This window comes from Heterodontus francisci, chromosome 3 (assembly GCF_036365525.1).
Source record: "Heterodontus francisci isolate sHetFra1 chromosome 3, sHetFra1.hap1, whole genome shotgun sequence".
Taxonomy (NCBI): domain Eukaryota; kingdom Metazoa; phylum Chordata; class Chondrichthyes; order Heterodontiformes; family Heterodontidae; genus Heterodontus; species Heterodontus francisci.
This window is the reverse complement of record NC_090373.1, coordinates 174,369,120-174,396,521: the sequence shown is the minus strand read 5'-3', so window position 1 is coordinate 174,396,521 and position 27,402 is coordinate 174,369,120. Positions and strand designations below refer to the sequence as shown.

Here is a 27,402-nt window from a genome sequence, read left to right as displayed (position 1 = left end):
GTTTTTCCATGACTACTGGAGAAGCTACTACCTTCGCTCTGGCCAAATCATTCCCCAGGAGTAGGTCAACTCCATCTCCAGGCAAACTATGGACAACTTCTACAGTTGCTGTTCCAGACATTAGGTCACAATCTAGGTGCACCCGATACAAAGGTACGGATATATACTCCCCGCCAGTACTATTCACTAAAACCTTGGCATTCAGTGCGCTCACTTGTTGTAAAGTTATGCCTTTTCCCAGCAAAAGAGTTTGGGTGGCTCCTGACCCCTAAGTATAACTATAGGTTTACCTGGCTCATTTGAGGGATAAGAAGTTACTTTTCCTTTTGACATGAATTCCCTACAACTCTCAGGTATCTTGTTCACATCCCCTGCACTCACAGCAGTTTTTGTACTTGGCCTTACAGCTGCAGTCAGAGCTACAGCCTGATCTGTCGTATTCTCAGTCAGGCCCCTTTCTCTTCTTTGGCTTTGTGTACCCTAATAATGGGTGGCGCAGTGGTTAGCACTGCAGCCTCACAGCTCCAGTGACCCGGGTTCGATTCTGGCTACTGCCTGTACGGAGTTTGCAAGTTCTCCCTCTGACCGTGTGGGTTTTCGCCGGGTGCTCCGGTTTCCTCCCACAGCCAAAGACTTGGAGGTTGATAGGTAAATTGGCCATTATAAATTGCCCTTAGTATAGATAGGTGGTAGGGGAATTGAGGAAGGTGGGGATGTGGTAGGAATATGGGATTAATGTAGGATTAGTATAAATGGATGGTTGATGGTCGGCACAGAGTCGGTGGGCCGAAGGGCCTGTTTCAGTGCTGTATCTCTAAATAAATAAATAAGATCCATGGGTTTACCCACAACTTCCAGCATTCTGCACAAAGGTGTCCCACCTTGTGACAATGGTAATATTTAGGCTTGTGGACCTCATTGCCACCCTCAGCATCTTCCTTTCTGGCCTGAGGAGGAGATCCCAGGGCATTTCCAGCTGTCTCTTCTTGTCCCCGGCTACTTGCCTTCCTTTCACCTTCCCACCAGCTATCCTCGGGTTTGTGGGGGTGTCACACAAAGGGTTTGGGCTTGTGAGCAAGCTCGTAATCATCAGCAATTTCCACTGCCTGTCTGGCTGTTAAAACGTTCTGATTCTCTACATGGGTTCTTACTAACGGAGGGAGTGAATTTTTAAATTCTTCCTGGAGAATTAGTTCCCTAAGGTTCTCATATGTGGCCTCTACCTTTAGTGCCCACATCCAACAATCACAATTAATTTGCTTTACCCTCTGAAATTCTATATAAGTTTTCCCAGACTGTCTCCAGAGGTTCCAAAATTTCTGCCGGTAAATTTCAGGGACCAACTCATAAGCAGCGAAAATATCCGTTTTTGCCATCTCATAATCAGCAGATGGCTCCTCAGAAAGCACGGCATAAACTTCATGAGCTCTGCCCATCAACCTGCTTTGCATCAGCCATGTCCAGCTTTCCTTTGGCCACTTCATCTATCTTTTCAAAAGAAATGAAAAATGCCTCTACATCCCTTTCCTCAAATTTCGGTAGGGCTTACACAAATTGGCTGAATTTTATCAGCGTGCCTCACATTGTAACGGCGCGCTTTGAAGTCGGCGGCCTGCCTGCACTGAGCAGCCGCTGCAGAGCCCCCATGATATTACACACGGGGGCTCATTTAAATGGAGGGGGTGGAGCGGCTGCACCTGATGATGTAGAGGAGGTGGCCTCCACGCAGGCGCAAGCATCGGCGCCATTTTGAAAAGGCTCCAAGCCCTTAACAGAAATTTGAATCTTTAAAGGGAAATTATCTTGTTAAATTTTTTAAATAAAATTCAAAAGCAGGAGGTCCTTTCCCAACCCCCACAATGGTTGTTTTATATGCCAATCTGACAGACATTAATGTTATTCCTACCCTGAATTTCCTCCCCAAACTTGTCACTTTCGCCCTTCAACCCCTTCCCACCATCCCCACAGCCACTGGATCCTGGGCTGGAGTCAGATCTTTCCTCACTAGACTTTTCCTTGGAGTCAAGGTCACTCTTTTGGTTTAGTTCCAGCTTTTTAACTTTGAATTCCTTTCTTCTCTTTCTCTTTGAAATGCTCTCTCTTTTTCCCTTTCCTCTCTGTCAGTTTCAAGTTTTTTCATGATCAATTCTCTTTTCTGTTCAAGCTTAGGTTTTTCCAATTCTTTTTCCTGCTCAAGCTCAAGGTATTTTCATTTCCATTGCTTTTTCTTTGTCAAGTTCAAGCTGCTTCATCTGCAACTGAATTTTAGCTAATTCAACTGCACTACCCTCTGGTTTGCCTCCTTCTTCCAATTGCAAATGTTATGCTATTACTTCAAATATGTCTGCTTTCTTAGCTCCTAGTTTTAACTCTCATGCCAACAGGTCTGCCAAATCCTTTAGTATAACCTTGGTTAAGTTTCTCAAATCACTCAGGGATACATCCTCCTTACCCAGAAAGGTTATAGCAACTAACGAAAACATTCTGATAGGGTAGACTTTACTTTTATGCACAAGAAATCTGGTTATTTTTAAATTTTCCTCTTTTTCAATTATTATTACCCCACTTACAATTTATGTTGTTGACATTGGGTTATCCCACAAGAGCCCCAATTAATTATATGTTATGACCGAGGTGGGAGGAGTGCACTGTCATTTCTAGTTCCACTTCTCCACAGGTCACAACATATATTTAAATGTTTATCCAGTTACCGATAGTCAATCAAGACTCTATTTTTAGTCCCAGAATAAAATACACCAACTAGGTTTCTTTACTAAACAACAAAACTATCAGTTTATTATAAAATAAGACATAACCAGTAACGAAGCAAACCATTAACACACAGATTGAAATATGAAAGTTCCCTTTTATCATAGCCTCTCACACCCCCCCCCCCCCCCCGATTAACCAGAAAAAAATACAGATTTTCTTTTTCGAGCTCTGTTACCAAAAAAGACAAAATATACTTTGGCCAAATATTTGCTAATTCTTAAAAAAAAAAGATATGGAAAGGAGTCAGTTTTCCTTTTTTTGGTTTGGCAGCCCAAATTCACATAGACGGCTATCACTGAGAGCTTTCTCTGGAGCAATTCGGTCAGAAAGCGTTGAGGATTTATCTGGCAGGTTTTTCCAGTGTCTCAGCAGAAATGTGGCAACCGGGGTTTCGGGCAGATCTTTCAGGAGGAATGCGTTATCAATTTCTCTATTTCTTACCCTCGCTTCTAAGGGCTTCTCAAAGAGATGGAAAAACTGTCAGGCTTTCAAAGAGATGGGAAAGGCTGAGTAGAGGTTTTGTCCTTCAGGTTGATTTTTAAAACTCCAACTGTTTTTTTTAACACTAACCACACCCCAAAATCTGTCCAAAGTGAAACCAAAAACAACCTCTCCAAAAGTGAAACTCCAAACAACAGGCCAAAAACCACCTGACCCTCATAAATCTTGCCTCGTCACTTCTCTGTAAACATCTCCCCGTAGTCCAAGGTTTCTGTTGTTTATTTATCTTAAATCACATGATTTCCAGCATAAGGTTGTTTTCAACAACAACATCTCAAGTGTCCCCTCGGTGAACTTTAAAAAAAGAGTCCAGTAACTATGAACTCTTCAGCCTTCAAAAAAATGAATCCATTTCCACAATTTAAATATAAGTCCTCAAAAATGTAACAAAAAATGGAAGTACTTTCATAACAATACAAATAGATAAAAAGGAGAGGTTGAAGTTAGTGTTGCAGTAGAGAGGGAGTAAAGAATTTGGATAGGATACAAATAGAAAGGAGGTGCAAAATAGGTTGGCATCAGTCTGAGATATCTGCACTACTCCAGTTCTGGCCTCTCGGTGACCTTGACTTCAGCTGCCGGGAAACTAAGCTCTAGAATTCTCTCCCTAAACCTCTCTCCCTCTCTCCCCTCCTTTAAGATACTCCTTAAAACCACCTCTTTGAAGCTTTTGGCCATCTGCAATAATATCTCCCTATGTGGCGCGGTGTCAGATTTTGTTTGATAAAAGTCCTGTGAAGCAGCTTGGGACATTTTACTACATAAATTGCAAGTTGTTGTTGTCAACATTATAAGTTTCCTTCTTGGAACTTCCCCTGTAGCACATTTAAATTATTTTTAACTATATGAAATATTTGTACAAATTTGTATTCTCTTTTCTTCGTCCATCTCACCTGCTGCTGCTAGTGTTCAGAGTAGTCAATTGTAAGGATGGTAGTGACTACTGAGGCAAAAATTTCTGCTCTAATTATTCCCGATGCTATTGGTAAATGCCACAACTTCACAGCTCTTCACTGCTTGGCTTCACAGGAATTGAGTGAAATGGGAGTCAAACTTGTATCTATTCATCTTTCTATACACTAAGCAATAGCATACTATCAGTCAAACTACAAAAATGATTTTCATTTAATTTATTTGTTCGGTCTCTCAGCTCGACATATACTGCCTATCCTCTGCTGATGTTACTATTGACACAGTCATGAGAACCTGCATGACATCAGGCTAGAATCACTTGTCAGATAACTTTCCCTTGCCCTATCACTTTAGTGCTTAGCCTCGATTTATTACTTTTTGCAGTGATGCAGCTAAAATCTGGAATTCACCGCATGGGGAATTGGTGATACAATGCCTGAGTGAATGCATTCGTGTTCACATGCGACCACTTCCATGACGATTATCCACACCATTTATGGTTAGTCAGCAGGTGGTGTAATTCTAATAGACAATGCCCTGTGTTGCTCCATTTGGCAAGCTGACTGAGAATGTAGCCTTGGAATATAAATGCTCAAGCATTAATTAGGAGACATACATATCAGCTAATTGATCCTTAACAGACTCTAATAGGGCCTAATATTGTATTATGGTCTAGTTTTTAGAAGATTATGAGGAACAGCCAATTCTGCTGCCAGACTCCACCTTCAATTACTGTCCACATGAAACCTGTAGGATCAAGGTCAAACCAGCAAAGGAAAGGGACAAAGTTAAAGCAACCATGTGTACAAAAAGCTCAGAAAATGCATGGAAAGAATACGAATGTCATTTCAAAGCCCAAACATACGAGAGGACCTTGTCTCATTATTCAGCGGCAAGAAATGGCAGCTTTCTTCAAGTTATTCGGTATGTACGATACAAAAAGGGAGAAATGTTATATTAAAGGCAGGAATGTATCATGAAAATATTTACATAAGTAGCTTAAAAAGGCGGTGCCTCAGGTGTCGCCACAAATTAAACACTTTGGGGTAGAATTTCCACTTTGGGTGCAATCAGCAATCTGAATACAATCTAGTATTCTGAATTAATTTTTTTGTGCCAGTTTTCATTGCATTCCATTCTCATTTGCATACCACAGAATGTAATGTCTACCATGAACCAGTGCTATTGGGCAGTGTTTAGAGATGATTATTTTTTCTTGCATAAAAAAATCCTTCATATGTTTATGAATGGAAACTTGGTGTAGTTTTATTAATACAACTGAAAATGGATTTATCACAAAAAAAAAAGAACTTTTAATGAGGGTGCCTAGTCCACCACCAGTGAGTAACCCGATTTTAAATAACTGAAAAGGGCTCAGGTGAGACCACACTTGGAGTACTGTGTGTAGTTTTGGTCTCCTTACCTAAAGGAGGATATGCTTTCCTTTGAGGGGGTGCAACAAAGGTTCACTAGATTGATTCCTGGGAGGGAAGGGTTGTCCCTTGGGGAGAGATTGAGTAGAATGGGCCTGTACTCTCTGCAGTTTAGAAGAATGAGAGGTGATCTCGTTGAAACATATAATATTCTTAAGGAGCTTGACAGACTAGATGCTGAGAGGCTGTTTCCTCTGACTGGAGAGTCTAAAACTGGGGTCAAGGTCTTTGAATAAGGGATTGGCTATTTAGGACTGAGATGAGGAAATTTCTTCACTCAGAAGGTTGTGAATCTTTGGAATTCTCTACCTCAGAGAACTTTGAATGCTCAATCATTGAGTACATGCAAGACTGAAATTGACAGATTTGTGACTTTATAGGGATCAAGGGATAAGTGGACAGTGCAGGAGAGTGAATTTGAGATAGAAGATCAGCCATGATCTTATTGAATAGAGGAGCAGGCTGGTGGTGCCATACGACCTAATCCTGCTCCTATTGTTTACATTCTCAAAATGCCTTTAAAAGATTATACAGAGCCATTGACTAATGAAAAACTTGCATTTATATAGTGCCTTTCACGACATCTCAAAGCATTTGACGGGCAACTAAGTACTTTTTTGAAGTGTTGTCATTGTTGTAATAGAGAAAACACAGCAGCCAATTTGTGCACAGCAAGCTTCCACAACCGTAGTGAGATAATGATTAGATAATCTATTTTTGTGATGTTGATTGAGGAATAAATATCCAGGACACTGGGGATAATACCCCTGCTCTTCTTCAGAATTGAGCCATGTGTTTTATGTCCACCTGAGAGTGTAAACACAGCCTCAGTTTAAAATCTCGTCTGAAAAATGGCACCTCCGACACTGCATCACTCTCTCGTACTGCATTGGAGTGTCAGCTTTGATTTTTTGTGTTCAAGTCCTGGAGTGGGCTGTGAACCCAGAACCTTCTGACTCAGAGGCAAGAGTGCTATGAACTGAGGCAGGCTGACATGCAAGTTTCATTAGTGTACAGTAGTTTGTTTCTTAGTAAATTAAATAGTTTATTTAATACTTAAAATCTTTTTAATTCAGTCTGGGGGCCTGGACAGTTTTATGGCCAGGGCTGGTTCCAGCATGATGCTTTCTGAACCAGTGCACAAGATCGCGGAAACTTGATATGCACTAGACGCTTGTGCTTGAATTTCAACAATCTTTTGCGCTGGTTTGGCTGATTTTTGGTCGTTTAAACTGGAAAAACCAGTGCAACCTAGCACAAATTCTACCCCTTTGGGTTGTGTGCCTTTGCCTATTTATGACATAGGTACATAATAATTGTCATATTATGAGAACTGGGGCTCATCTCTTTTTAGTGGAGATTGGCACCACAATTTCCAATAACTTTGAGCAGTTCATCTAAAAATGAATAGGGATAAATACATCCCACTATTTTTTATTTGTTTGTTATGGAGCTGTTTTAAAGTTTCTACTTCACATTGCACAGAGTCACGAATAATTTTGTTTGTAATTTCACTCTGGGCCATCCTGGACTGCAGAGATTCAAACAGATGGTGAGTGATTTGGAAGCAGTAAGGGCATCATAGGCAGAGGCAGGGGAGCAGTTATGCAGGTCCACTTCAGAAGACTAAAATTTGTACAATTAAGTTAACCATCATTTAAAAATTAAAAACGAATAAAGTGTATTGCTCCTCCTATTAAGGTAGGACTGCCATTCCAACGTGGGTGGATTAAGAATTAAAACTATAGATCTACCCAACAGAATTTTCCAGCCAGCAAAAATGTTACAATGGCAGACATGACAAGTTATGTACCACAGCTGTCTGTTACCCTCCTGCTGCTTCCCTAACAGGTTATCAAGACAAACTACCTTGACAACTTGATTCTCTAATCCTGTTAAATATATATATACAGCAATACAGCAATAAAAAAATACTTTTTAATATATTCAGTTATATGAAAGTTCTATTTATAGCATTAAGATTTATTTTTTTCTTTTGGTACTTCACAGATGATGACTTAATACAAGACTTCCTGTGGATGGATTGCTGCTGTAAGGTCTCTGACAAGGTACATCATTTAGAAAACCTGATCAGTCCTATCTCAGATTTGAAAAAAGAATCAATAAGGTGTGATTATGCTGCATAATCATTTCTGCATTAATTCAAAGCCATGAAAGGTAAATTTAGAGCTGATATCAAAGTGCTCCTCATAAAAAGAATAATCAACATATGGAATGGTCTTCCAGATAGAATATTGGAAGCGCAAACCCTGGAATTATTTAAGGAAACAGTTAAGTGTCGAAATGGATGAACTGTAGGGTTTTTCTTGATGAATGAATTTAGACGGACTAAGTGTCCCTCCTCATCTGTAATTATGTTGTACATCAATGTAAAAGTTGCAGTATAGCTGGTAATCTGACTCCTGAATGTATTGAAGCTGGGAGATGTGAAACCAGGCTTCAAACCTCCTGGGAATTTTGTAAAATTTAATTTTTAATTTTTCTTAAAAGCACATGGGCTATTACTAAACAAAAAAACAACAACCAGGGAACAAAACACTGCATGTGTCTATATATTGCTGCATTGTGCTCCTTTGTCATTGCTCTCAGTGCAATTAAAGCAAGGTACCTCTCATACTATATTTTGCTTCTGCTTCAGTGAGAGTTGACTCTACAGATACCAGGGTGTCTATAGTGTAACTGTAGCCATATTTATATTCAAAATTCTGTTTATTTTGAGGCTAGTAATGCATTTCTTTTCATTTTCCCAGTATCTTTTAGCAATGACCTTTGTTTATTTCAAGAGAGCTGGTTTTGAAATAAGCGAACAAACAAGAATGAATTTCTTTGTTGCTTTGTAAGTATAGCTGCTTTAGTTTTTTCTGTATATAATAGGTCTCTTTTATTGTAGTGAAATATAAAGATAAATGTATTATTGGGATTTAATTTAACATCTGATTATATGGAACCATACCATGTCAAGATACCTGTGCACCATCCCACAAACAGAAATGATAATGGCCAGTTAATCGATATTTGATAGTATTAGTGAGGGAGGAATGTTGGCCAAGACTCTGGGACATTTCTTTTTTCTTTGTCAAATATTACCTGGGATCTTTTAACATTTAAATAGGCAGACTGGACTTAGGTTTAACATCTTGTCGGATGATCTTACAGAATAAAGGGCAGCATGTATTTTCCAATAGTAAGTAATGCTTCCAAATGGATAGTAGGTTGTAACAAAAATTTAGTTTACTTCAGAATTTCTTTGGAAAACCCTGTGTTTGTATTTTCACCACACATGTGAGTTGCAGGGATGCTAGAATTACATTGATGCTGATAAAAGTTTCCAAAAAATTCATATTGTTGTAGTTAACATCTGGTTATGTGCCATAAATTAGCTTATATAAGTTTTTTCCATAAAATAGGAAGCTTTTTATGTAAATGAAAGTTAAATCTGAAGCACATACAGAATAATAGGTAGCTGCTGAGTATGGATTTTAACAACACTTGCATGGAGTAAAGACTATTGAATAAATATTTCTACTTCAGTGGTATTTCATTAATGTAATTTATTCAGATTTGTAAACTAAAACTATTTTTTTAACCTATTTAGTCTCAAAACTGAATATTCTGATGCACTTGCTTCAGTGGTCCTTAAATTTCTGCTACTTTTGACTCCTTGGCACTGTAGATGTAAATTCTAAAAGTGGCAGCCTGGGAACAATCTGAATTGGGATGGGTATCTCTATTAGCAGTAAGGCTACTTTCAACTACTGCTAAAAGGTATTGATGCTCTTGTAATATTGAGCATGACAAGATGTCAAGGAGGCAGAATTCTAAACCAGTTCTGTACCAATTTATTCAAGTAATCAGTTGTTAGGGTTGTACATGATCAGAATTTTAAAATTGTATTCACTGGTAATAGGATTTTCAACACGGCAGACAAAATTTTATGGAGAGTGATGAACTCTCCTTCATTGAATATGCCTTCCAATTTTATAATGGTACTCACTAAATCAAAATTTACTTATTATTTTACGCACAAGCAAAAAATAACAAAAACTTTTACTGTCTGCTGATCTCCCATTCTCTCATTCTTTTTACTTGTCTTTCTGTGTACTGGCTCTTAAACATTCTGCAAGAAAAATAAGAAGGAGGATCAAGGGAGATGCAAATATTTAAACAATAGGAAACAAGCAGAGAGACAGAATCACAGAATAATACAGTGCAGAAGAGGCCCTTCGGCCCATCGAGTCTGCACTGATGCATTAAAACACCTGACCTGTCTACCTAATCCCATTTGCCAGCACTTGGCCCATAGCCTTGAATGTTATGACGTGCCAAGTGCTCATCCAGGTACTTTTTAAAGGATGTGAGGCAACCTGCTTCTACCACTCTCTCGGGCAGGGCATTCCAGTCCGTCACCACCCTCTGGGTAAAAAAGTTCTTCCTCAAATCCCCCTTAACCCTCCCACCCCTCACCTTAAACTTGTGACCCCTTGTAACTGACCCTTCAACTTTTTGCTCCCTATCCACCCTGTCCATGCCCCTCATAATCTTGTACACCTCGATCAGGTCACCCCTCAGTCTTCTCTGCTCCAGCGAAAACAACCCAAGCCTATCCAACCTCTCTTCATAGCTTAAATGTTCCATCCCAGGCAACATCCTGGTGAATCGCCTCTGCACCCCCTCCAATGCAATCACATCCTTCCTATAATGTGGCGACCAGAATTGCACACAGTACTCCAGCTGTGGCCTTACCAAAGTTCTGTACAACTCCAACATGACCTCCCTGCTTTTATAATCTATGCCTCGATTGATAAAGGCAAGTGTCCCATATGCCTTTTTCACCACCCTATTAACCTGCCCTGCTGCCTTCAGATATCTATGGACAAACACGCCAAGCTCCCTTTGTTCCTCAGAACTTCCCAGTGTCAGGCCATTCATTGAATACTTCCGTGTCACATTACTCCTTCCAAAGTGTATCACCTCACACTTTTCAGTGTTAAATTCCATCTGCCACTTTTCTGCCCATTTGACCATCCTGTCTATATCTTCCTGTAACCTCAGACACTCCACCTCACTGTTAACCACTCGGCCAATCTTTGTGTCATCCGCGAACTTACTGATCCTACCCCCCACATAGTCATCTATGTTGTTTATATAAATGACACACAATAGGGGACCCAGCACAGATCCCTGTGGTACACCACTGGACACTGGCTTCCAGTCACTAAAACAGCTGTCTGTCATCACTCTCTGTCTCCTCCAGATAAGCCAATTTTGAATCCACCTTATCAAGTTACCTTGTATCCCATGTGCATTTGCTTTCTTGATAAGTCTCCCATGTGGGACCTGGCTTTGCTGAAATCCATGTAAACTACATCAATTGCACTACCCTCATCTACACACCTGGTCACATGCTCAAAAAATTCAATCAAATTTGTTAGGCATGACCTCCCTCTGCCCATGCTGATGATTCCTAATCAAATTTTGCCTCTCCAAGTGGAGATAGATTCTCTCCTTCAGAATTTTCTCCAATAGTTTCCCTACCACTGACGTGAGACTCACTGGTCTGTAGTTCCCTGGCTTATCTCTACAACCTTTCTTAAATAGTGGGACCACATTAGCTGTTCTCCAGTCCTCTGGCACCTCCCCCCGTGGCCAGAGAGGAATTAAAAATTAGGGTCAGAGCCCCTGCAATCTCCACCCTCGCCTCCCACAGCATCCTGGGACACAAATCATTCGGACCTGGAGATTTGTCCATTATTAAGCCTTCCAAAACCTCCAATACCTTGTCACTCCCTATGACAATTTGCTCAAGAACCTCACAGTCTCGCTCTCTAAGTTCCATATCCGCATCCTCTTTCTCTTGGGTGAAGACAGATGTGAAGTATTCGTTCAACACCCTACCAATGTCCTCTGGCTCCACCCACAAATTTCCCCCTTGGTCCCTAATGGGTCCTACTCTTTCCCTGGTTATCCTCTTCCCATTGATATACTTATAGAATATCTTGGGATTTTCCCTACTTTTACCAGCCAGAGCTTTCTCATATCCCCTGTTTGCTCTCCTAATTGCTTTCTTAAGCTCCATCCTACACTTTCTGTACTGCACTAATGCTTCCGTTGATTTGCTCTCCTTGTATTTGCTAAAAGCCTCTCTTTTCCTTCTCATGGTATCAGAATTAGAATTAGAACATTACAGCGCAGTACAGGCCCTTCGGCCCTCGATGTTGCGCCGACCTGTGAAACCATCTGACCTACACTATTCCATTTTCATCCATATGTCTATCCAATGACCACTTAAATGCCCTTAAAGTTGGCGAATCTACTACTGCTGCAGGCAGGGCGTTCCACGCCCTTACTACTCTCCGAGTAAAGAAACTACCTCTCACATCTGTCCTATATCTATCACCCCTCAACTTGAAGCTATGTCCCCTCGTGTTTGCCATCACCACCCGAGGAAAAAGACGCTCACTATCCACCCTATCTAACCCTCTGATTATCTTATATGTGATGTTTTACTTACGTTAATTGTATTATGTCCCCGTCCCCTATTGGCTATTAATTTTTTCAGGACTTCCGGCAAGTTATCCTCCTTTTCAACTGTAAATACTGAGGCAAAGTAATTGTTCAACTTGTCTGCCATTTCCCCATTATCAACGACAATATCTCCATTTACAGCTTTTAGTGGGTCTACATTGCTCTTGACCACCCGCTTTCCCTTTATGTAACTATAAAATTTCTTCTTATTGATTTTGATGTCCCTTGCAAGTTTCCTTTCATAATCTCTTTTAGTAGCTCTTATAAGCCTCTTTGTGACCCTTTGCTGGTCTTTGTATCGATCCCATTTGGCCAGATCTGTGCTGCGTTTTGCATTTTTGTAAGCCCTTTCTTTTTGTGTGATGCTATCCCTAATCTCTTTAGTTGTCCATGGCTGTTTTTTCTGTGAAGTGGAGCTTTTTCCTCTCAGGGGTATCTCGCTCTGTACTTCGTTAAATGTTTCTTTAAATATTCTCCACTGTTCTTCAGTCATTTGACCCGTTAACAGATCTACCCAGTTTACCGTGGACAGTCTCTGTCTCATCCCAGTAAAGTCAGCCTTACCCAAGTCTAAAATTCTAGTAGCTGATTAGTGCTTTTCACTTTCAAATGCTACCTTGAACTCGATCATGTTGTGATCACTATTTGATAAATGTTCACGCAGAGTTAGGCTACCAATTAAATTTGGCTAAATCTAACATTGCCTGTCCCCTTGTTACATCTAGGACATATTGCTGAGGAAACTATCCCGGACACATTCCAGAAAATCACTACCTTTCTGACAGGTGCTAGTCTGCCTCTCCCAATCTGTGTGTAAATTAAAATCCCCCATTAATACTACTCTGCCTTTGTTACACACTTGCCTAATCTGTGCATTTATACAATCTAACACCTCAGAACTGCTACCAGGGGGTCTATACACAACACCTCTTACAGTTTTAGATCCTTTTCCGTTCCTCAATTCCACCCACGCCCTTACTACTCTCTGAGTAAAGAAACTACCTCTGACATCTGTCCTATATCTATCACCCTTCAACTTGAAGCTATGTCCCCTCGTGTTTGCCATCACCATCCGAGGGAAAAAGGCGCTCACTATCCACCCTATCTAACCCTCTGATTATCTTGTATGTCTCTATTAAGTCACCTCTCCTCCTCCTTCTCTCCAACGAAAACAACCTCAAGTCCCTCAGCCTTTCCTCGTAAGACCTTCCCTCCATACCAGGCAACATCCTAGTAAATCTCCTCTGCACCCTTTCCATAGCTTCCACATCCTTCCTATAATGCGGTGACCAGAACTGCACGCAATACTCCAGGTGCGGTCTCACCAGAGTTTTGTACAGCTGCAGCATGACCTCGTGGCTCCGAAACTCGATCCCCCTACTAATAAAAGCTAACACACCATATGCCTTCTTAACAGCCCTATTAACCTGGGTAGCAACCTTCAGGGATTTATGCACCTGGACACCAAGATCTCTCTGTTCATCTACACTACCAAGAATCTTCCCATTAGCCCAGTACTCTGCATTCCTGTTACTCCTTCCAAAGTGAATCACCTCGCACTTTTCCGCATTAAACTCCATTTGCCATCTCTCAGCCCAGCACTGCAGCCTATCTATGTCCCTCTGTACCCTACAACATCCTTCGGCACTATCCACAACTCCACCGACCTTAGTGTCATCTGCAAATTTACTAACCCACCCTTCTACACCCTCTTCCAGGTCATTTATAAAACTGACAAACAGCAGTGGCCCCAAAACAGATCCTTGCGGTACACCACGAGTAACTAAACTCCAGGATGAACATTTGCCATCAACCACCACCCTCTGTCTTCTTTCAGCTAGCCAATTTCTGATCCAAAGCTCTAAATCACCTTCAATCCCATACTTCCGTATTTTCTGCAATTGCCTACCGTGGGGAACCTTATCAAACGCCTTACTGAAATCCATATACACCACATCCACTGCTTTACCCTCATCCACCTGTTTGGTCACCTTCTCGAAAAACTCAATAAGGTTTGTGAGGCACGACCTACCCGTCACAAAACCGTGCTGACTATCGCTAATGAACTTATTCTTTTCAAGATGATTATAAATCCTGTCTCTTATAACCTTTTCCAACATTTTACCCACAACCGAAGTAAGGCTCACAGGTCTATAATTACCAGGGCTGTCTCTACTCCCCTTCTTGAACAAGGGGACAACATTTGCTATCCTCCAGTCTTCCGGCACTATTCCTGTCGACAATGACGACATAAAGATCAAAGACAAAGGCTCTGCAATCTCCTCCCTAGCTTCCCAGAGAATCCTAGGGTAAATCCCATCTGGCCCAGGGGACTTATCTATTTTCACACTTTCCAAAATTGATAACACCTCCTCCTTGTGAACCTCAATCCCATCTAGCCTAGTAGCCTGAATCTCAGTATTCTCCTTAACAACATTTTCTTTCTCTACTGTAAATACTGACGCAAAATATTCATTTAACACTTCCCCTATCTCCTCTGATTCCACACACAACTTCCCACTACTATCCTTGATTGGCCCTAATCTAACTCTAGTCATTCTTTTATTCCTGATATACCTATAGAAAGCCTTAGGGTTTTCCCTGATCCTATCCGCCAATGACTTCTCGTGTCCTCTCCTTGCTCTTCTTAGCTCTCCCTTTAGATCCTTCCTGGCTAGCTTGTAGCTCTCAAGCGCCCTAACTGAGCCTTCACGTCTCATCCTAACATAAGCCTTCTTCTTCCTCTTGACAAGCGCTTCAACTTCTTTAGTAAACCACGGCTCCCTCGCTCGACAACTTCCTCCCTGCCTCACGGGTACATACTTATCAAGGACACGCAGTAGCTGCTCCTTGAATAAGCAGCACATTTCGATTGTTCCCATCCCCTGCAGTTTCCTTCCCCATCCTACGCATCCTAAATCTTGCCTAATCGCATCATAATTTCCTTTCCCCCAGCTATAATTTTTGCCCTGCGGTATATACCTGTCCCTGCCCATCGCTAAGGTAAACCTAACCGAATTGTGATCACTATCACCAAAGTGCTCACCTACATCTAAATCTAACACCTGGCCGGGTTCATTTCCCAGTACCAAATCCAATATGGCATCGCCCCTGGTTGGCCTGTCTACATACTGTGTCAGAAAACCCTCCTGCACACACTGGACAAAAACTGACCCATCTAAAGTACTCGAACTATAGTATTTCCAGTCGATATTTGGAAAGTTAAAGTCCCCCATAACAACTACCCTGTTACTCTCGCCCCTGTCGAGAATCATCTTCGCTATCCTTTCCTCTACTTCTCTGGAACTATTTGGAGGTCTATAAAAGACTCCCAACAGGGTAACCTCACCTCTCCTGTTTCTAACCTCGGCCCATACTACCTCAGTAGACGAGTCCTCAAACGTCCTTTCTGTCGCTGTCATACTCTCCTTGATTAACAATGCCACACCCCCCCCTCTTTTACCATCTTCTCTGTTCTTACTGAAACATCTAAATCCCGGAACCTGCAACATCCATTCCTGCCCCTGCTCTACCCATGTCTCCGAAATGGCCACTACATCGAGATCCCAGGTATCAACCCATGCTGCAAGCTCACCCACCTTATTCCGGATGCTCCTGGCGTTGAAGTAGACACACTTTAAACCAGGTTCTTGCTTGCCAGTGCCCTCTTGCGTCCTTGTAACCATATCCCTGACCTCACTACTCTCAACATCCTGTACACTGGCACTACAATTTAGGTTCCCATTCCCCTGCTGAATTAGTTTAAACCCCCCCGAAGAGCACTAGCAAATCTCCCCCCCAGGATATTGGTACCCCTCTGGTTCAGGTGAAGACCATCCTGTTTGTAGAGGTCCCACCTACCCCAGAAAGAGCCCCAATTATCCAGGAAACCAAAACCCTCCCTCCTGCACCATCCCTGCAGCCACGTGTTCAACTCCTCTCTCTCCCTATTCCTCGCTTCGCTATCACGTGGCACGGGCAACAACCCAGAGATAACAACTCTGTTTGTTCTCGCTCTAAGCTTCCACCCTAGCTCCCTGAATTTCTGTCTTAAATCCCCATCTCTCTTCCTACCTATGTCGTTGGTGCCTATGTGGACCACGACTTGGGGTTGCTCCCCCTCCCCCTTAAGGATCCCAAAAACACGATCCGAGACATCACGAACCCTGGCACCTGGGAGGCAACATACCAACCGTGAGTCTCTCTCGTTCCCACAGAACCTCCTATCTGTTCCCCTAACTATGGAGTCCCCAATGACTAATGTATCCTGAATGTTTCTGGTCATCCATGGTTCTCTGGGCTTGTTGCTCCTACCTATTACCCTTGAGGGAACATGTTGGGCCTGTACCTCCGCATTTCCTTTTTGAATGCCCCCCACTGCTCTTCTGTAGATTTCCTGACAAGTAACTCTTTCCAGTCTACCTTGGCCAGATCCTGCCTTATTTTACTAAAATTCACTCTCCCCAATCCAAAATCTTTTTTTGCAACTTGTCTATTTCTTTCTCCATAACAAGCTTAAATTGTACCATGTTGTGGTCGCTATCACCAAAATGATCCCCCACCAACACATCAACAACCTGTCCGGCTTCAAACCCCAGAATTAGGTCCAGCACTGCACCCTGCCTTGTTGGATCCTCTACATATTGAGCTAAAAAGTTATAGACAGTTATAGCTTTGTCCATAAGCAACTCCTTGGGAGATTAACTAATTTCTGATAGTGTTTAAGCATTTCTATTCTTAAGTATAAAGAAAATACTTGAAAATAAGACATTTAACATGGAATTCATGGCATCAGTGAAAAGATCCTAAAAAAACTCGCTTAAACCTGTAATTATAACTCACACCAATTCCCATTCACCTATTATCCCTGTTCTCACTGGTCTATATCGGCCCCCGGTTTGCCAATACCTTGATTTTAAAATTCCCATTTTTGTTTTCAAATTCCTCCATGACGTCACCTTCCCTATCTCTGTAATCTTTTTGAGCCCTACATAGAAGAAAGAAGGAAAGACTTCCATTTATATAGCACCTATATAGCATGGGGCGGCGCAGTGGTTAGCACCGCAGCCTCACAGCTCCAGCGACCCGGGTTCAATTCTGGGTACTGCCTGTGTGGAGTTTGCAAGTTCTCCCTGTGTCTGCGTGGGTTTCCTCCGGGTGCTCCGGTTTCCTCCCACATGCCAAAGACTTGCAGGTTGATAGGTAAATTGGCCATTAGCAATTGCCCCTAGTATAGGTAGGTGGTAGGGAAATATAGGGACAGGTGGGGATGTGGTAGGAATATGGAATTAGTGTAGGATTAGTATAAATGGGTGGTTGATGGTCGGCACAGACTCGGTGGGCCGAAGGGCCTGTTTCAGTGCTGTATCTCTAAACATAAACAAACCTTTCATGACAACCAGATGTCTCAAAGCACTTTACAGCCAACCAAGTGCTTTTGAAGTGTAATCACTGACGTAATGTAGGAAACACAGTAGCCAATTTGCACACAGCAAGCTCAATAAACAGCAACGTGATAATGACCTGATAATCTGTTTTTATGATGTTGATTGAAGGATAAATATTGTCCAGGACACAGGGGATAACTCTCCTGATCTTCTGCAAAATAGTGCCATGGCATCTTTTATGTCCACCTGAGAGGGCCGGCAATGCCTTGGTTTAACGTCTTATCTGAAAGATGACACCTCTGACAGTGCAGCAATCCTTCAGTACTGCACTGGAGTGCCTTGGTTTCTGTGCTCAAATCCTGGAGTGGGACTTGAAACCATAAAATCTGACTCAGAGGCAAGAGCGCTACCAGCTGAGCCATTGCTATATCCCTCCATGATTGCTGCGCTCTTCCAATTCTGGCTTCTTGCCTGATTTTCATTGCTCCGCCATTGGTGGCCATGTCTTCAGCTGCCTACAGCTACCCTAAGCTCTGGAATTCCCCCGGAAACCTTTCTGCCTCTTTACCTCTCAAGCCTCCTTTAAGGTGTTTCTTAATACCTATGTCTTTGGACAAACATCTGGTCACTTTTCCTAATGTCTCCTCATGTGGCTTGGTGTCAAATATTGTTTGATAATGCTCCCGTGGAGCACCTGCGGAAATTTTACTGTGTTAAAGACACTATGAAATGTAAATTGTTACTGTATTTTTGAATAACTGAGCCACATCCTTCATGGGACATTGTGCCCTTTTCTATGTAGAATGATAAATGGATGAGTATTCTCATTGTACAGAATGGCAGATACGAGGCAGTAATTCAATTGAGTGACTCTGATGTTGCAAATTGCAAGAGTAAAGTTTATAGTTTACAAATGTCACCAGAATCCCAAGATTGAATTAAAATATTAACTTTACTGCTAGATACTTTTTTTAACATTACTTTATCTAAAATGTTTAGTTATACAGTTGTCATGCAGGCCTCCATCTGCCAAGCTTAAGGCATATTAATTTCGCCACATGGACATTAAATTTCAAACTGTTGTTGAAGTGAAGAACTTGCTTTTAAAAATTGCCAGATCTTGGCTGGAAAGACATTTGCATATTAACAGACAGTGCTTGGAAGGACAAAGCAGCCATTCCCTGACACATTCAAACCGCAATGGACTTTTGATCACCAGGTGGGGGAGCTCGCATTCCAGGTTGACTGCTAAGATGGCTGAATCCATGATTAACCTGCTGGGCAACCTGAGTTTTCCGAATTGTACAAACAGTTTGAACAGAGTGTCTGTTTGCTCCTGGACTGAGAAGATCTATCCTGTCTGCTCCTATCTCTTTCTCTGAATCCACTGAAGACACATGAACCCCAAGAGAGAAGAGTCGCCGACAGTGAACAAGGTTTAAGAAGAATAAAAGCAAAATACTGCGGATGCTGGAAATCTGAAATAAAAACAAGAAATGCTGGAATCACTCAGCAGGTCTGGCAGCATCTGTGGAAAGAGAAGCAGAGTTAACGTTTCAGGTCAGTGACCCTTCATTGGAACTGACAAATATTAGAAAAGTCACAGGTTATAAGCAAGTGAGGTGGGGGTGGGGCAAGAGTTAACAAAGGAGGTCTAGATTGGATCAGGCCACATAGCTGACCAAAAGGTCACGGAGCAAAGGCAAGCAATATATTAATGGTGTGTTGAAAGACAAAGCATTAGTACAGATTAGCTGTTAATACACTGAATATTGAACAGCAGCAAGTGCAAACCTGAAAAAAAACAGTGGGTAAGCAAACTGAACAAACGTAAGATGAAATGAACTAAATGCAAAAAAAAGGAAGAAAAAAATAATTAAAAATGAAAGTAAAATGGGGGGCTGTCATGCTCTGAATTTATTGAACTCAATGTTCAGTCCGGCAGGCTGTAATGTGCCTAATCGGTAGATGAGATGCTGTTCCTCGAGCTTGCGTTGATGTTCACTGGAACACTGCAGCAATCCCAGGACAGAGATGTGAGCTTGAGAGCAGGGGGGAGTGTTGAAATGGCAAGTAACCGGAAGCTCAGGGTCCTGCTTGCGGACTGAGCGGAGATGTTCCGCAAAGCGGTCACCCAGTCTGCGCTTGGTCTCCCCAATGTAGAGGAGACCACACTGTGAGCAGCGAATACAGTGTACTACATTGAAAGAAGTACAAGTAAATCGCTGCTTCACCTGAAAGGAGTGTTTGGGGCCTGGGATAGTGAGGAGAGAGGAGGTAAATGGGCAGGTATTACACCTCCTGCGATTGCAGGGGAAGGTGCCATGGGATGGGGACGAGGTGGTGGGGGTAATGGAGGAGTGGACCAGGGTGTCGCGGAGGGAACGATCCCTTCGGAATGCTGACAGGGGAAGGGAGGGGAAGATGCGACTGGTAGTGGCATCACGCTGGAGGTGGTGGAAATGGCGGAGGATGATCCTTTGGATATGGAGGCTGGTGGGGTGAAAAATGAGGACAAGGGGAACCCTGTCACGGTTCTGGGAGGGAAAGGGGTGAGGGTAGAGGTGCGGGGAATGGGCCGGACACGGCTGAGGGCCCTGTCAACCACAGTGGGGGGGAAAATCAACTCCATTCTCTCAGGTCTAACCCCGACATGGTCATCAAACCTGCAGACAAGGGTGGTGCTGTTGTTGTATGGCGTACCGACCTCTACCTTGCAGAAGCTCAACGCCAACTCACGGACACTTCTTCCTACCTCCCTCTGGACTATGACCCCACCACCGACCATCAAGCCACCGTCCAAAGGACTGTCACTGACCTCATCTCCTCTGGAGATCTTCCCTCTACAGCTTCCAACCTCATAGTCCCACAACCCCGGACAGCCCGCTTCTACCTCCTTCCCAAAATCCACAAACGGGACTGTCCCGGCAGACCCATTGTGTCAGCCTGCTCCTGCCCCACTGAACTTCTTTCTTCCTATCTAGACTCTATCTTTTCTCCGCTGGTCCAGTCTCGTCCCACCTACATCCGTGACTCTTCTGACGCCCTACGTCATTTTGACAATTTCCAGTTTCCTGGTCCCAACCGCCTCCTCTTCACTATGGACGTCCAATCGCTCTACACCTCCATCCCCCACCAGGATGGTCTGAGGGCTCTCCGCTTCTTCCTGGAACAGAGGCCCAACCAGTCCCCATTCACCACCACCCTTCTCCGCCTGGCTGAACTTGTTCTCACATTGAACAACTTCTCCTTCAACTCCACACACTTCCTTCAAGTAAAAGGTGTTGCTATGGGTACCCGCATGGGTCCTAGTTATGCCTGTCTTTTTGTGGAATATGTCGAGCATTCTTTGTTCCAGTCCTACTCAGGTCCCCTCCCCCAACTCTTTTTCCGGTACATCGATGACTGTATCGGTGCCGTTTCCTGCTCCCGCCCCGAACTGGAAAACTTTTATCAACTTTGCTTCCAATTTCCACCCTCTCTCACCTTTACATGGTCCATCTCTGACACTTCCCTTCCCTTCCTCGACTTCTCTGTCTCCATCTCTGGGGATAGGTTGTCTACTAATATCCATTATAAGCCCACCGACTCCCACAGCTACCTCGACAACACTTCTTCACACCCTACCTCCTGTAAGGACTCAATTCCATTCTCCCAGTTTCTCCGTCTCCGATGCATCTGCTCTGATGATGCTACCTTCCATGACGGTGCTTCTGATATGACCTCCTTTTTCCTCAACCGAGGATTTTCCCCCCACTGTGGTTGACAGGGCCCTCAACCGTGTCCGGCCCATTCCCCGCACCTCTACCCTCACCCCTTCCCCTCCCTCCCAGAACCGTGACAGGGTTCCCCTTGTCCTCATTTTTCACCCCACCAGCCTCCATATCCAAAGGATCATCCTCCGCCATTTCCGCCACCTCCAGCGTGATGCCACTACCAGTCGCATCTTCCCCTCCCTTCCCCTGTCAGCATTCTGAAGGGATCGTTCCCGCCCCAAACACTCCTTTCAGGTGAAGCAGCGATTTACTTGTACTTCTTTCAATGTAGTATACTGTATTCGCTGCTCACAGTGTGGTCTCCTCGACATTGGGGAGACCAAGCGCAGACTGGGTGACCGCTTTGCGGAACATCTCCGCTCAGTCCGCAAGCAGGACCCTGAGCTTCCGGTTGCTTGCCATTTCAACACTCCACCCTGCTCTCATGCTCACATCTCTGTCCTGGGATTGCTGCAGTGTTCCAGTGAACATCAACGCAAGCTCGAGGAACAGCATCTCATCTACCGATTAGGCACACTACAGCCTGCCGGACTGAACATTGAGTTCAATAATTTCAGAGCATGACAGCCCCCCATTTTACTTTCATTTTTAGTTATTTTTTTCTTCCTTTTTTTTTTACATTTTTTACAATCTCTTTTTTGCATTTAGTTCATTTCATCTTAGTTTGTTCAGTTTGCTTACCCACTGTTTTCTTTCAGGTTTGCACTTGCTGCTGTTCAATATTCAGTGTATTAACAGCTAATCTGTACTAATGCTTTGCCTTTCAACACACCATTAACGTATTGTTTGCCTTTGCTCCGTGACCTTTTGGTCAGCTATGTGGCCTGGTCCAATCTAGACCTCCTTTGTTATCTTTTGCCCCACCCCCACCTCACTTGCTTATAACCTGTGACTTTTCTAATATTTGTCAGTTCCAATGAAGGGTCACTGACCCGAAACGTTAACTCTGCTTCTCTTTCCACAGATGCTGCCAGACCTGCTGAGTGGCTCCAAGGTTTAAGAAGAGCACTGGGCCCCAACGAAAAGCAAGATTTACCTACAATCTAGGACTCTACAGTGAGCTCAAAGAACCGTAACAAAAACTCTTCAGATATTGCCTCAAACTTTTCCACTTTATTTTCTTCTCTTTTCTGTCTCTATTTGCATGTGTGGATCGCGTATGCATGCTAGCTTGGGCGCGTTGCATATCCGTAGGCGTCAACCGAATTAGAGTTTAACTTTAAATTTAATAAATTTCAACTTTTCTTCTTTAAACCCAAGAAAGCCCGTTTGTGCTGGTCTCTTTGCCTTATAACTGGAAAGCGATGAACAAGGATTCACCAAGGCGGATGTAAAAACACAGTGTTTTAAAAATTAAACCTGGTTACGGTAAGACCAGGTGAAGGCTAAAAGGGACCACTCGACACCTTTCTCACCTGGTCGTAGCACAGTTCATTGGATCAATAAGTAAATGCACTGGAGCCCTTCCATTCCAGTGCCCTCCTACCATGAGAGCAGCAGACAAGATAGGATCTCGGCCTAGACCCACATATGCAAGGTAAAAGTCTTCACCACTAGTTTCCACAGAGTCTTGATTGGGACAGAATCTCTATCCACCCCAAACAAGGTAATCTGCATCAGAGAGCCTGTAGTCAGTGGATGGAACTCCATGGCTTGGAATTTCTTCACCCTTGGCCTTGTGATGCATCAGTGAACATTATTCCCAATGAAATGAGGTATTGCTACTGTTGTTGTCTCTCTGGTGCTCCACTCCTTTATAAAGTTTTTCCACTTAGCAGAAATGATCTCCCTTTATTCTTCCTCCCAAAATATCTCACTTCTCATTTCTCCATATTAATTTTCCTCTAGTCTTGAGTGGAGGTGGTGGGGTAGTGGTAATGTCACTCGACTCATGACTCAGACTCATAACCCAGACTCATGCTAATGCCCTGGGGACATGGGTTTGAATCCCACCATGGCAGATGGTGAAATTTGAAATCAATTAATAAATATGTAATTAAAATCTAGTCTAATGGTGACCATGAAATCATTGTCAATTGTTGTAAAAACCCATCTGGTTCACTAATGTCCTTTAGGGATTACCTTGTCTGGTCTACGTGTGACTCCAGACCCACAGCAATGTGGTTGATTCTTAAATGCCCTCTGAAATAGCCTAGAAAGCCACTCAGTTCAAGGGTAATTAGGGATGGTCAATAAATGCTGGCCTAGCCAGTGATTCCCACAAACAAATACAAAATAATCTGTCTCCCCATTCTCCTGATCTATCTGTACCCTCCTTAGATTACACACTACAGACCTTACATAGAACATATGAAATAGGAGCAGGAGTAGGCTGTTTGGCCCTTCAAGCCTGCTCTGCCATTCAACATGGTCATGGCTGATCATCTGCCTCAACTCTACCTTTCCGCACTATCCACATATCCCTTAGTACCCAAAAATCTATGAACTTATATTTTGAATATACTCAATGACTGAGCATCCACGGCTCTCTAGAGTAGAGAATTCCAAAGATTCACAACCCTTTGGGTGAAGAAATTTCTCCTCAGTTAACAACACTTTTTATTTTTGCATAGGTTGTTAATCCTTATATTGTATCCCCATAGCCAAGTCCAAAACCTTAGCATATATATCAGGGCCAGAGATCCACAACCCTTCTGGGACATGTTCTGTATGATTTCTGCTGAGTGACTGCAGGAGAGCAAGGCACCAGTGAGGAGGGGGTAGAGCCTGGGTCGGGGGCAATGTGATGGGTGTTACGACTGAGGCGGGAGCAATGTACTGTCAGTTCAGTCCCATTACTCCACAGGTCGCAGCACATTATTAAAGTTTTCCCACCTAACCAGAAAACAGCCAAATTAAACACTTTAGTAACCCCTAGAATAAAACAGACCAAACCAGGTATCTGGTTTAACGATTTATTAATAAACTAAATCTTAAGCACTATTAAGATAAATTAATGTCTAAAGACTTTATAACTTCTTATTTATCCTAACTCCCCCATTCACACACATACACTCAAAAATCAATGGTTAACCAGTTTTAAAAATGGTGTTTAAAAAAAATTAGCTGTTTCTTTAGAATAAATAAATAACTGAGTTGTAAGTTTTTGTGAGTTACGTTGCCGCTGGATGAGGTATCCTAGTGTAAAAATAATCAGATGCCACTCAAAGTCTCCACATGGATTTGATGAACAGTCTTTATTTGATGGGCATTCAAAGCACTTTGGCTGCAGCAGGCATTACACAGTTCTCTCAACACTGAGTATAATGACAGGTCTATATTGGATTTTAAAATTGGTAGTTTTTCAGTCGAAACTTTACTGCGAATTCCAGAAAACACTATCAGTCAAGAGAGAGAATCAATCTTGAAGCAAAGACTTATTGGATTGGAAGTAAAGAAAAGGAATTTTGCTGCCTCTCATCAAAAGGGTTTTTTTTTCTTAGGCAATTAACGCAGCCTGTGGCTCATTGTCGAATTTCTCCTGAGAGAATTCTCTTCCTTCAAGGCAAGCATGCTTCGCTGGTGTCTCTAGTTCAAACCTGGTATTAGCTGGTTTTTACACACAATTAAAAGTTGCATTACACCATGTGACCTCCCCACTTTCCTGCTGTTGCCTAAGTAACAGGTGCAACTGCTGCACACACTGTTGTCACTCTTAGGCTTCTCACTCTGTCTTAAATGTACACTGTTTTTAGACAGAGTCTTAAAGGCACACTGTTTTAAACAGAGCAGAAAATAAATAGTTCCGTGACATGAGAAAGAATGAACTTTTGCAGCACTACATCCACTCACTTGGGGTTTGACTTCTGGCATTGACCTCCAAGGCTATCTGCTCTGACTGCCTTCTGAGTGTGTGTCTGGAGGGCCTCTTGGTCCCCTGCGGATACAGCATCTAAAAACTTTGAACACTGTTCTCTTCCATGTTGTGCCATTCTTCAATGTTTCCCAGTGTCAATTCCTGCACTGCTGCTAGCACCTGCTCCAGCTACCATGCACCTCCCCTTTAAGAGGGGCAGGCTAGCTTTAAACAGTGCAACTAGCTTTAAATACTGCTGGCCAGTCACAATATTGGCCTTGCAAATGATCACAATTTTTGCCTGTAGTCTTGCCTCTACCTTGCATTTTACCCATCTTACTTCAAGCATCACACCTGTAAACAATAAAAACTTCCTGTGTCACACTTGTATCTGATTGCCTTAAATTTCATAGTCATAACACCATAGCCAGTTACATGTAAACAAATAGGAATCTTTTAATCGAAAATAGATTTAAACTTAGGTTTAAACTTCCAATGAAAAGTTATTAAGCACATATGTAAGAAGTCAGCAAAAGAGCAACCAATTGTGTGATGGTATACTCTCCATTTGCCTGGATGAGGGTGGCTCCAACAACACTCAGGAAGCTCGACACAATCCAGGACAAGTCAGCCCACTTGATTGGTTTATATATAGAGTAATGTATGCCCAGGAGTGATTACAGACTGGAATCTAATCGAGAGGTTCAGATGGTTTATATATAGAATAATGGATACCCGGGAGTGATTACAGACTGGAATCTAATCGAGGGGTTCAGATGGTTTATATCTTGAATAACGGATACCCGGGAGTGATTACAGACCGGAATCTGATCGAGGGGTTCAGGTGGTTTATAAATAGAATAACGGATACCCGGGAGTGATTACAGACTGGAATCTAATCGAGGGGTTCAGATGGTTTATATCTTGAATAACGGATACCCAGGAGTGATTACAGACTGGAATCTAATCGAGGGGTTCAGATGGTTTATATATAGAATAACGGATACCTGGGAATGATTACAGACCGGAATCTGATCGACGGGTTCAGATGGTTTATAAATAGAATAACGGATACCCGGGAGTGATTACAGATTGGAATCTGATCGAGGGGTTCAGATGGTTTATATATAGAATAACGGATACCCGGGAGTGATTACAGACCGGAATCTGATCGAGGGGTTCCGATGGTTTATATATAGAATAATGGATACCCGGGAGTGATTACAGACTGGAATCTAATCGAGGGCTTCAGATGTAGAATACTGAATACCTGGGGTTTTCATACACAGAAGGTTGGTGCAAACAGAAAAATTAGTGCACTAGTCCTTTTATTTGTTTAATTTTAGTGTATGTCAAAGTGTTTAACAAGTGCTGCTATCCAGTGTTAAACGTGTTGATCTTACACACTAGTGTCAGGGTAGGATCACTAAATTCTGTGCATCAACATCAATTAATGGCTTTACTTCAGGCTGAATAGCTGACACTACAGACAGCATAATAGTTCTCTCAGGCTTTGGGACTGCCCTTGGGCCTGAGGTTGCAGTCAGCAGTGATAAATATTACCAATTTCTTCTGATAAACTGCAGAGAAAAACATTGAGCAAACATTTCTCTGGGGTTCACCATTGAGCAGAAACTTAACTAGACCAGCCACATAAATACTGGGGCTACAAGAGCAGGTATTCAGCAGTGAGTGACTCAACCCCTGACCTTCCCAAAGCCTGTCCACTTTCTACAAGGCACAATTCAGGAGTGTGATGGAATACTCTCCACTTGCCTGGATGGATGCAGCTCCAACAACACTCAAGATGTTCGACACCATCCAGGACAAAACAACCAACTCCACGACCTTAAACATTCACTTCCTCCACCACCGATGCACAGTGGCAGCTGTGTGTGCATATACAAGATGCATTGCAGTAACTCACCACCCTTCCTTCGACAGCACCATCCAAACTCGCAACCTCTTCCAGCTAGAAGGACAAGGACAGCAGACATGTGGGAACACCATGATCTGCAAGTTCTCCTCCAAGCCACACACCATCCTGACTTGAAAATATTTCATTGTTTCTTCACTGTTGCTGGATCAAAATCCTGGAACTCCCTCCCTAACAGCACAGTGGGTGTACCTGCACCAGATGGACTGCAGCGGGTCAAGAAGACAGCTCACCACCACCTTCTCAAGAGCATTTAGAAACGGGCAACAAATGCTGCCCTTGCCAGCAATGTCCACATCCCATGAAACAAATGAAAAAAGGGAAATTAATCAAATCAATTTTG

The 27,402-nt window shown here is 42.8% G+C and overlaps 1 protein-coding gene across 3 annotated transcripts in view; it reads left to right on the top strand.

Moving 5' to 3' along the window:
- The window catches only part of spdya (speedy/RINGO cell cycle regulator family member A), a 79,788-nt gene that overhangs the window by 25,193 nt on the left and 27,193 nt on the right, over positions 1–27,402 (top strand). For all 3 annotated transcript variants that reach the window (XM_068019509.1, XM_068019517.1, XM_068019525.1), the window contains exons 2-4: positions 4,862–5,109; positions 7,629–7,687; positions 8,390–8,475. In XM_068019509.1, the coding sequence (XP_067875610.1) occupies positions 4,875–5,109; positions 7,629–7,687; positions 8,390–8,475 (380 nt within the window). In that variant the 5' untranslated portion in view covers positions 4,862–4,874. The remainder of the gene's footprint in view (positions 1–4,861; positions 5,110–7,628; positions 7,688–8,389; positions 8,476–27,402) is intronic.